Source organism: Heptranchias perlo, chromosome 1 (genome assembly GCF_035084215.1).
Source record: "Heptranchias perlo isolate sHepPer1 chromosome 1, sHepPer1.hap1, whole genome shotgun sequence".
NCBI classification, from domain to species: domain Eukaryota; kingdom Metazoa; phylum Chordata; class Chondrichthyes; order Hexanchiformes; family Hexanchidae; genus Heptranchias; species Heptranchias perlo.
Genome location: NC_090325.1, coordinates 94105466 through 94117597, shown reverse-complemented (window position 1 = coordinate 94117597; position 12132 = coordinate 94105466). Strand labels below are relative to the sequence as shown.

Genomic DNA, 12132 nt, shown 5'->3' with positions numbered 1-12132 from the left:
GTGGCTGGCAGATTTAAATGACAATTCTACTATTCTGTATCGTAGCATCAGATGATTTTGGTACTGGTGCTGTGAAATACTACTGGTGAATGCTTAATGTCTTTATCTGAAGTTCCTCTCTCCATTATTTTAGCAGAAATGTTAACCCACTGTGTTATATCTCCATTAAAATCATGGAGAGGAATTCCAGATTAAAACATTAAGTGTGTGTATGCTAGTTTCTAATTGAGTCATTTCAGAGCTGTAGTTTTGAATTTCTACATGGCTAATAATTTTCCAACCTTTTCTTTCAGCCATTCCAACAAGGGTACATGGTCCGAATAAAGAATGATATTAAATCTGAGAATAAGCACAGCATCATTTACTCACCGCACCATGGCTGCCATAGTGGACTCTTTCAATCGCTTGAGGCCAATGGAGGCCAAATTGAGCCAGTAGACCTTTCAGTGAACAGAAGACACTCTCCACGTATGTCCCCCTCCTCCCCCTATTCATTGACTATGCTAACTCCCACATCTCCTACAATGAATATATCAAGCTCCAGCTCACCCAATAAGAGGTCACCTCAGCCTCCTATCAGCATGCCGCTAACCATTCCTACAATGCTCTCATCTCCACTCTTATCCCGTTCGCCCATCGCAGGCTCAGGCTTGTACTCGGTTATTCACCCAGTGGTAGTACAGCCGGTCGTGTATACGCAGCCTATAATGGTCCCTACTATGGTACAGGACGAAATGAGAAGTAATCAACAAGGTGAGTGCACTTACTGGGAGTACATTATACTATCTATACAGGCCAAAGAAGTCTGCAGGGTGAATGACTTTGTCCTTTTGTTGTGTTAGTGCGTGCACTAGTGATTACACTGCAGCCTGTATGAGATTATCGTCAAAATCTTAGAGAAGAAAGAAAGAACTTGCATTTAAAATGCACCTTTCATATCCTCTGGACATCCCAAAGCACTTCACAACCAGTGTGATCACAATGTTATGTAGGCAAACAGGGCAGACAATTTACACACAACTAGGTCCCTCAAATAGCAATGAGATGGACGACCAGTAAATCTGTTTTAGTGGTGATGGTTGAGGGATAGATGTTGGCCAGGACGTCGGGAAGACTTCGGTGCTCTTCTTCGAATAGTGCCATGGGATCTTTTACGTCCACCTGAGGGGTCAGAGGGGGGCCTTGGTTTAACATCTCATCTGAAAGATGGCACCTCTAACAATATAGCACTCTCTCAGTGCTGCACTAAAGTGTTGGACTAGATTGTGTGCTTAAGTCCTGGAGTGGGGCTTAAAGCCATAACTTTCTGGCTCAGAGGTGAGAGTGCTACCACTGAGCCAAGTTGATATTTAAAGACATAACTTATTTCAAAATTATTCAATTTTCCACAAATATCAAAAATGTGGTTAAGTATATTTACATTATGGGTTGGAGTTTCCTTCCAGTGGCAGAGTAGCGGCAGAGCAGGACTTTCACACTACTCTCCGATCCCCTCATAACTCTGACCTATTTTTCTGCGTCAGAGTTTATTTGCCACTTACGGTGCACTCCCAGTGGGATTTCCATCACCAAAAGCGAGCCTGCCAGGGTCAAAGAGGAAACTAAAGCAATGCTGCTATGGGTAGATTGCTATAGCACCAGTGAGGGATCTTAATCATAGAATCATAGAATGGTTACAGGACAGAAGGAGGCCATTCAGCCCGTCGAGCCTGTGCTGGCTCTTTGTAAGAGCAATCCCATTAGTCCCGTTCCCCCGCTCTTTCCCCGTAGCCCTGCAAATTTTTTCCCTTCAAGTATTTATCCAATTCTTTTTTGAAAGCCACTATTGAATCTGCTTCCACCATCGTTTCTGGCAGCGCATTCCAGATCATAACTAATCGCTGCATAAAAAAGTTTTTCCTCATCTCACCTTTGGTTCTTTTGCAAATCACCTTAAATCTGTGTCCTCTGGTTCTCAACCCTTCCGCCAATGGGAACAGTTTCTCTTTATTTACTTCATCTAAACCATTCATGATTTTGAACACTTCTATGAAATCTCCTCTTAACCTTCTCTGCTCTAAGGAAAACAATCCCAGCTTCTCCAGTCTATCCACGTAACTAAAGTCCCTCATCCCTGGAACCATTCTAGTAAATCTTTTCTGCACCCTCTCTAAGGCCTTCACATCCTTCCTAACATGCGGTGCCTAGAATTGGTCTCAATACTCCAGTTGTGGCCAAACCAGTGTTTTATAAAGGTTCAACATTACTTCCTTGCTATTGTACTCTATTCCTCTATTTAAAAAGCCCAGGATCCCGTATGCTTTTTTAACCGCTTTCTCAACCTGTCCTGCCACCTTCAAAGATTTGTACACATATACCCCCAGGTCTCTCTGTTCCTGCACCCCCTTTAGAATTGTACACTATTGGCCAGTCAGTTTAACCTCGGTGGTGGGGAAACTTTTAGAAACGATAATCCGGGACAGAATTAACAGTCACTTGGATGAGGGTGGATTGATTAGGGAAAGCCAGCACGGATTTGTTAAAGGCAAATCGTGTTTAACTAACCTGATAGTTTTTTAATGAGGTAACAGAGAGGGTAGATGAGGGCAATGCAGTTGATGTGGTGTATGTAGACTTTCAAAAGGTGTTTGATAAAGTGCCTCACGGTAGGCTTATCAAGGAGATTGCAGCTCATGGAATAAAGGGTGCTTTAACAACATGGATGCAGAATTGGCTAAGTGACAGGAAACAGAGTAGTGGTGAACAGTTGTTTTTCGGACTGGAGGGAGGTGTGCAATGGTGTTCCCCTGGGGTCAGTGCTGGGACCACTGCTTTTCTTATATATTAATGACTTGGACTTGGGTGAACAGGGCACAATTTCAAAATTTGAGATGACACAAAACTTGGAAGGGTGGTAAACAGTGAGAAGGATAGTAATAGACTTCGAGAGGATATAGTCAGACTGGTGGCATGGGCGGACACGATGCAGGTGAAATTTAACGCAGAAAAATGCGAAGTGATACATTTCGGTAGGAAGAACGAGGAGTGGCAATATAAACTAGAGGGCACAATTCTAAAAGGGGTACAGGAACATGCTGTAGCCTTTCTATGATTCAACCATTTAGTTTATCGTGCCTCTCCTCATTCTTCCTGCCAAAATGAATCACTTCACACTTCACTGTTAAATTTCATCTGCCATGTGTCCGCCCATTCCACCAGCCTGTCTATGTCTTCTTGAAGTCTATCAGTATCCTTCTCACTGTTTACTACACTTCCAAGTTTTGTGTCATCTGCAAATTTTGAAATTGTGCTCTGTACACCCAAGTCCAAATCATTAGTATATATCAAAAAAAAACAGTGGTCCCAGTACCGACCCCTGGGGAACACCACTGTACATCTTCCTCCGGTCCGAAAAACAACCATTCACCGTTACTCTCTGTTTCGTGTCACTTAGCCAATTACATATCCTTGCTGCCACTGCCCCCTTTATTCCATGGGCTTCATTTTTGCTGACATGCCTATTATGTGGCACTTTATCAAAAGCCTTTTGAATGTCCAAATACACAACAACAACCATATTGCCCTCATTAACAATCTCTGTTACCTCAACAAAAAACTTAATCAAGTTAGTTAAACACGATTTGCCTTTAACAAATCCGGGCTGGCTTTCCTTTATTAATCCACACTTGTCCAAGTGATTGTTAACTTTGTCCCGGATTATCATTTCACCAAGGTTAAACTGACTGGTCTGTAGTTGCTGGGTTTATCCTTACACCCATTTTTGAACAAGGGTGTAACATTTGCAGTTCTCCAGTCCTCTGGCACCACCCCCCATATCTAAAGGGGATTGGAACATTATGGCCAGCACCTCTGCAATTTCCACCCTTACTTCCCTCAGCAACCTAGGATGCATCCCATCTGGACCGGGTGACTTATCTACTTTAAGTAAATCGAGCCTTTCTAGTACCTCCTCTGTCAAATTTTAGTCCATCCAGTATCTCAACTACCTCCTCTTTTACTGTGACTTTGGCAGCATCTTGTTCATTGGTATAGACAGATATAAAGTACTCATTTAGTACCTCAGCCACGCCCTCTGCCACCATATGTAGATCTCCTAATCAGCCCCACCCATCCTCTTTTACCCGTTTTTATTATTTATATGCCTGTAGAAGACTTTTGGATTCCCTTTTATGTTGGCCGCCAGTCTATTCTCATATTCTCTCCTTTGTCACTTCTCCTCTGAACTTTCTATATTCACCATGGTTCTCACTTGTATTATCAACCTGACATCTGTCTCACGCCCCTTTTTCCGCTTCATCTTACTCTCTATCTCTTTCATCATCCAGGGAGCTCTGGCTTTTGTTGCCCTACCTTTTCCCCTCGTAGGAATGTACCTAGACTGTACCCAAACCATTTCCTCCTTAAAGGCCACCCATTGTTCGCTTACAGTTTTGCCTGCAAATCTTTGATTCCAATTTACCCGGGTCAAATCCATTCTCAACCCACTGAAATTGGCCCTCCTCCAATTAAGTATTTTTACTCTCGATTGCTCTTTGTCTTTTTCCATAACTAATCTAAACCTTATAATACTATGACCACTGTTCGCTAAGGGAGCAGAAGCAGCAGATTTGTATGTCTCAGCAGAGCCAGAGAGACCGAGGCGTACAGAAGTATCTGGATGGGAGCAAGATTGGAGGAGAGAAGGCCTCAACTAGGCCTTTTCCTACATTGTCTGCATGTCAGGGCCATGACCGCTCCCACCCTAGATCTACCTCCACCTTCCACCAGACAGTCCCGAGGAACGGCAATAACAGAAATGGCAATAACAGAAGATCAGTGGTACAGAAGAGCCGGTCTTGCCTATTGCTAGTATTTTCATATAGCAGGCAGCGAAGGAGTGGCAGTCCCAGCAGGGATGGGGTGAGCAAAATGGAAGTCAAGGCTGGGAGGCAGTGGTAGGCCTCCTCACTCCATTTTCCACCACTATCTGACCTGATTTTGGGCAGGATAGCAGAGGAAAATCCAGCCCAAAATGTGCTTATAAAGTAATCAACATTGAAATACAAATGTGACACGTGCATTGCTTTCTTGTGTATTTTCCCATTTTTAAATTTCTTTTCCCTCCGTAGGTTCTCCTTTGCATTGCACTCTTACTCGACATCTCTCCAGGCAACAGCATGGGCAGTTTTGTGACCAACCAAGAGGAGGTAAGTAAGAATGTCACAGTGACTTGTTAGTGCAGAAATTGCAAGGCTCCACTGCTGGTGTGATGCCTCGGTAGCTGGGACTGCAGGTTGGAGATAAAATTACAGCATTGTAGGCCAGATTCTGGAGCCTGCACTCGTACCTAATGAGGCTCCTCACTGGCAGTGGAGCCCCATAATTTCTGCCCTATCCATTTTCTTTATGAGCAAACACCTGTCCTCTACTCAGGGCCATCCCCTAATGGCCAATCAGAGATTCACTGACTATCAAAGGAATTTTTTTTTTTCATTATTCATTCTTAGAATTAGGCATCGCTGGCAAGGCCAGCATTTATTGCCCAACCCTAGTTGCCCTGAGAAGGTGGTGGTGGGCTGCCTTCTTGAACTGCTATTTGTAGCGGTTTGCTAGGCCACTTCAGAGGACATTTAAGAATCAACGTGTTGGTGTGGGACTGAAGTCACATACAGGCCAGATTGTGTAAGGACATCAGGTTTCTTTCCCTAAAGGATATTAGTGAACTTGTTGGGTCTTTATGACAATCCGGCAGCTTCATGGTCACTTTTTTACCGATGCAGCTTTTTATCTCCAGATTTTTTTCAACTGAATTCAAATTCTCAGGAACCTCAGGTGCAAGCCTACGGGCTACTGCCTATTAATATAGTGTGTTGGACTGCCTGTGTGCTGCACCATCAGGTTGTCTTCAACACTTCTTGTGCTTCTGTGTTAAGGCAATTGTTTTTGAAGATGAACACCAAGGGGGCTGATGATAAATTCTCATCAGTTATCTTGTACTGTCCTATTTCAGGTTATTCATTCCAGCTACTTCATTTCAAATCAAAAGCAAAATACTGTGGATGCTGGAAAGGTTCTTTCTGTTCTGATGAAAGGTCTTCGACCTGAAACGTTAACTCTATTTCTTTCTCCACAGATGCTGCCTCACTTGCTGAGCTTCTCCAGCATTTACTGTGTTTACTTCATTTCAGATGTTGGGAGATCTAATTCAGTTGACATTCACCCATTTTAAATATATTTTTTTCCCCTTTGACCTTTTTTTCCTCCCCCTTCCCTTCTCTCCTGACAGTATTGACTCCTTGCTGGGATTCAGTTCCATGCGCTATCTGTGGTACCTCCCTCAATCGGCCATTATTCATGTGTGAGGTTTGACAGAGAGTGTTGGAGGCTATTCCAAGCACAATCCTATCCTCTTGTTCTCATCCAATGACCAGAATTACAAACACACGCACACGCACACGCCCAGCTCGGTTAGCACTGAGCGAGAGATCTCCCACAGGGGCTCTGAGAACAATTGTAGCTCCTATCCTGTCACTCTCAGATCAGTTAACTCAGCCCAGGCAGAGGATTAAACCTGGGACCTTCCAGGTCTGTGTGGCTCCATTACACACAGAAAAACTCATTAAGCCACTGAGGAGCTATATTTGGATATTTCTAGACCAAACATTCAAATCTCCTCTAGGCAAATACATGCAGAAATATGTCAGTTATTTCCACATTAAGCCAATAGGATTGAAAATCATTATTTATATTTCATCTTTTATAATTTATTACAAAGCAACACACTGCAAAGATATTACAAAAACATTTTAAAAATACGGTAACTGAAATAAAAGTGATGTATAGGGTGAGATGCTGCTTACTGCTGAATATTAAGAGTCTGATCTTCATGGTCAATATGTTATCACGTGCCTTGAAGTCTGTTTTTGACTAACGTTTCATTTCATTTTCTGTTGACTCACTCAACTGCTTAACTGAACAAAATCACATGATGATGAAAGCAATAAAGTGCGAGCCAGATTTCGATCTGTTAGACGAGGTGTCTTCTTCAGTTCTCAGTCCTGTGCAGCCAGTTACATCACATGAGTAAGTACTTTGTGCACCTTTTCTAAACCGTTTTTATTTCAAGAGTTAATATGGAGGCACAAAATATTAAAATAAATGATCTGTGTGGGAAATCTTAGGGAGGGAAAGGAGGGGAAAGTTTGAGGGAAGTTCCCTCCCCATTCTATCAACCCCTGACACAGCATGTTACTGCTCTAAAGTACTGCTTCACTGAGCCACCCGACCTGTCGTTCATTCCATTTATACATGTGATGTATGCCTCTAAGGAATGTAGGCCTACAGATTTTAGGAAGGTTTCTGTTTCCATGGAAGGGCAACTAAACTTCACATTCAGCCAATATTAGGAGGGCTGTCAGAAGTCTTTTGTATAAGCGCAGAGTGGCTGTTGCATGTTGGATCGAGAATTGTATAAAAACAGTTCCCGGGATTTTGATTTATTGCGTTTTTATTTGCTGTGACAGAACATTATATTGAATGCCAAGTTAACAATAGACAGGTGGAATTATCAGTTATTCATTATCAAGCCATGCCCAGCTCTTCTGAAGTTCAAAGGATTGAAGAAATGCCATGCCAATAATTAATTCTTTGACTCATGTTATTTAGCATCTGAAATGCTCCCGGATTATGGCTTTATCATATTGTCAGCTCACTTTTTCCTTACTGTACAAGTATAAATAACAGTCACATTTGCAGTATATGCATTTTTATGTTCTATTAGTGTAAAAAAAACATTGGCTTGTGATAGTCTTGCGATTCCCTGTTCTGGTACCAGCAGTATGCTTGGCAGGGAGGAGGAGGCACACCATTCTATGTGGGTCCATTCTGGCTACTTCAGATGACTTACTGTTCAGTTTTATCCCCTCATTTACGAAAATAACCATGGCAGAGGTTAGTCCATTAACAGTTCATTTTGCACTGAACGACTTTTCATTTTAGTAAATTGTAGCTAGAGAAACCAAAATCTTCTTTAAAAATTAGACTCTTTTTCTCAAAGAGATAGGACACCATGCACTTTAAGTGTTTTTTTGTAAAGAGCAAAAATTGAATTAAAATTTAATTCATCATTTATCATAAAAACAAATGGAAATATATGCATGCAGACCCATGTGAGTATGTAGCACTGTTAACCTTTTAAATTAATGTTAATGTTATTCCCTTTCCATGTTATTGCTATTCCAATGATATTTCTCCATACAAATGTGATAAATAAAGGACACTTTACAGTGAGGTATTGAATATGATGTTCATTCTACACATAAAAAGAAAAACTTGCATTTATTTAGCGCCTTTCACAACCTCAGGATGCCCCAAAGTGCTTTACAGCCAATGAAGTACTTTAGAAGTGCAGTCACTGTTGTAATGTAGGAAACATGAGGGTGATCCCAACAAAGGAGTGAGTCATAGCTTAAAGGTTTCTGATCTAGAGCCATTATTGCTATAGAATAGAAAAATCACAACAATTGTATCATAGAATCCATGAGTGATATTATTCGTTTACAGTTGGACATTGAAGAGGCAGTCAGTGGCTGCCAAGCTTAGCCTGTGGAGGATCTGATTGGACTCCAGCCTACGCTAAGTGCTACTAAAAAACATGTAAAGCTGTCAGAAACTTAATCTGAGATACAAAGTAGAGGATAGATTTTAAAATTCATGTTTCCAGCACACAGCTCTGAGTGCCTGGAGCGCACATCGGGAATTTGGGTACAGAGGTCACTAGGCCCTGCAGGATTATCCACAACTGAATTCCAATGTATGCTCCTGATGCTTGAAGCTTCATGGCGGTAGTGTGAATTCGTAAAATCTACTCTGGTATTTTCAGTTGGGTAGTCAAGATGTAGTGATGCCGTGAAGGTGCATGAGAGAGTTACTGAGATTTTGAGATGTTGGGGTTTGTGTTCATTTTTGACGGTTAAGCTTAGGGAAGTGTCGTTAATATTTTCCTCCACTATGTTTATCACATGGAGTTATTTACAGGTTTGCAGTCTTTTGTTACTGTGACCCTCGGTGCTTGTGGAGAATGGACAGCTACCATAAATTGTATCTCTAGCTTAAAATAGTCCCTGTCACTATGTTACCTTACTTATGTATGTTGGTTACATTCCATATTCTCCGAATGTGAGATGATAAATGTTTACTCCTAAGAGTTTTCTGGTAATAGATGTTGTGCAACATCTAACAATGACAGGTCGCTGACAGCTCTGGATTCATGAATGGTAGCACTCCTTTCAGATTCTGTGAATTATAACTGCCAGTTAGAGGACTAATTATGATGATGATATTTAATAAATTATCATGGTTCAGGCGATAATGACAAGAAATCACGGAACATGTGAATGTTATATTGATGTTGGGCAATGATTTCCCACATTGGAAAATTCATAGTCTGTGGCAACAATTTTCCTATCAAGTCCACACCCTCAATACTGTGTTGTGATTGAGTCATCATTACTCGATGAGGTATCATTTTAGTTTAAGTGTACAATTTCACAGTCTATGCACACAGTGTATACATCAACTTACTGATCGCTGTCTTCATCTTTGCACTTGCGTGTGTTAGTTGTTCATCTAATGATTCAGTATCGGATCTCATCACACCTACGCATTGTTATTCATCTTTACCAGAGTTGCACAAAATGTAGCCCTAGAGACTATTGTCATTTAGGTGTTTTTTGTTGAACTAAATTGCCCTTTTAATTTTTATCAACATGAAACAGTGCTTGCTACATAAATTAATTCTTATACTCCAGTATATTTATACAATTCCTGATGGGTGTAAACAGTTTTGATAAGTATTGAACCTGTTCTACCATTAAGAGGAGAACACTATATTCTGTACAACATTGCTGCTGTAGAACACTTCCACCAAAATATTAGGAAGTTATGTAGTTATTGAAGTATGTTTTTCTTCCTTTTGCTGACCATTTCCTCCCCTCCCTTCCTGCAGACATTAACACCTTGCTGGATTACATTTCAGTGGGTGCCATTCCCATACCTCATCAAGTGACCATTCTTCACTCATGAACCTAGGTAATGAGTATTAGCAAGTTATTCAATATGGCGGGACGGGAGGAGGGGGGAGGTAATCACAACTGAGCCCAATCCTATCCTCATTCTATAACCACCCTTGCGCACCTTTCAGTGGGATTCACTGGATAACAGTTACAGGGCCAATGACTCCACTCCCCCCAAGACCCATGATGCTGACGTCAATTGTAGAGCCCAACTGCTACTTTGGTTTAGATCATGAAACTAAGCATTGAGCAAGGATCCACCTTGGGACCTTTATAGTCTTTATTGATCAGCTACTCACTGAGCCATCAGGAGAGCTAATAAAATATGCTTACATTCATTCCTTTAATCCTACAATGCACATAAAGTTTCTTAATGGCCCCTTTACAATGTAATATCAACTGTTTTGTTATAAATAGATAATCTCTATGAACACCCCCATGCTTACACTTTGCTCTGATATGTTGTCAGCTGTACATGATTCAATAACATTGTAAACGTGTTAGGTAATGCTTGTTTTGTGGTAGAAGATTTTTTTTCCAATATGATTAATGCTGGTACGGTAGCCTAGTGGTTTTGGTACTGGACTGGCAACCCAGAGGTGATTAGTTCAAATCCCTCCATAGCAGGTTATGAATTTGTACTTAATAAATCTGGTAATCTATGAGCTAGCATGAAATCTGCTAGATTGTTGTAAAAGCCCAACTGGTTCACTAATGCCCATCAGCAAGGGGCACGTGCCACCCCTACTTGATCAGTCTACATGTGATTCCACGGTCCCACACAATGTGGTTGACTCTTAAATGCCCTCAGAGAAACCAGGGACGGGCAATAAATGCTGCCTTGCCAATGTTGCCCATGCTTCTAGAACAAATATAAAACAAACGTATTTGTATGTATCGTGAATTAGAGCATTTTCATGTACAGTCTCAGGCTGAAAATGTAATCATCCTGGTTGGCCATATAAAGCAGTAGCTTTATGGTGGAGTTTAGATAATATAAACTGAGAGTGAATTGTCAACTGAAGTGAGATTGCATCCTTGTAATTGCTTCCATACATATGTTATTTTCTTTTGTCATATAAACAAGTGGATTCATGAAGATGGTTTATTCCATTCTGAGGGTATTTTTTTAATAGGCATCAAGCCTCTTGGCAGACTCCAGTGATCTCTGTAGTTGAAATGTCACAATATCCACAATAAAGAATGATTAGTTGTGACATAGTCACTTGCTGAATCTGTAGTGATTAACAAAGAGGTTGATTTTCAAAAAAAAAATCTATAAAGTATAATAAAGATGATTTGAGCCAGATTTTCCATCATTGACTATGAATGGACAGAAAATCTATCTAAACTTAAGTAGTTACTAAAATCTTGTTCCGTGCATATAACATTCGTCATATTTGAATGAAAATAGGTGAGAATGACATATGTACTCACGAAGATCACTGCTCCGCCAGTGCAGCGTTCATCAAAGTTTTTAGTGCATTACTTCTTCTCGAGGACTAAAATAAATCAGTTCAGTTACAAGGAAATATCTTTAAAGAGAGTACAGTATTGTGTGTGTAGGTTCTTCCTTTTATTTAATTAATGAAATGGGTTGAATAGTCAATGCAATCCTAAAGCTGATTTTGCCTTGATATAGCATCCTGAATGACTATTTGTTCTCACAATAATAACCTGATACAAATTATTGTGATTGGTGACTTGCCAAAAGAACAGATACATGCAGCTTGATTATTGCAATTGTATTATAACTGATGCTTGGTAGTCTCCACATCACAAATAGTAGAAAGAGCATCTTCACTACAGCGCACAAAGTCCAATGAGTAAGACCAAGAGGCTTTACATGTGAATTTCATGAAAGGGTTTGAATATAGTGAGAGCCTTCAATATTTCATGGTGCATACATTAGAACATATTCCACGTAGCATGGAATCTAAGCTGCTTACAGAAAAAGTGCTAAATATAATTCTTGCCAATTAGAATAAAAGCAGTTCAACTGGATTTTTCTTTTGTAGCGCTATTTTGAAATCTGAAAATCACCAATAATTCTAGCGATTAATGCCCCCAAAAATTAGCA

At 40.7% G+C, this 12132-nt stretch overlaps 1 protein-coding gene across 2 annotated transcripts in view; it reads left to right on the top strand.

The window, feature by feature from the left end:
- LOC137324502 (Krueppel-like factor 3) overlaps nucleotides 1-12132 on the top strand; it is a 72839-nt gene that overhangs the window by 46910 nt on the left and 13797 nt on the right. For both annotated transcript variants that reach the window (XM_067988860.1, XM_067988868.1), the window contains exons 4-6: nucleotides 294-753; nucleotides 5109-5186; nucleotides 6978-7062. In XM_067988860.1, the coding sequence (XP_067844961.1) occupies nucleotides 294-753; nucleotides 5109-5186; nucleotides 6978-7062 (623 nt within the window). The remainder of the gene's footprint in view (nucleotides 1-293; nucleotides 754-5108; nucleotides 5187-6977; nucleotides 7063-12132) is intronic.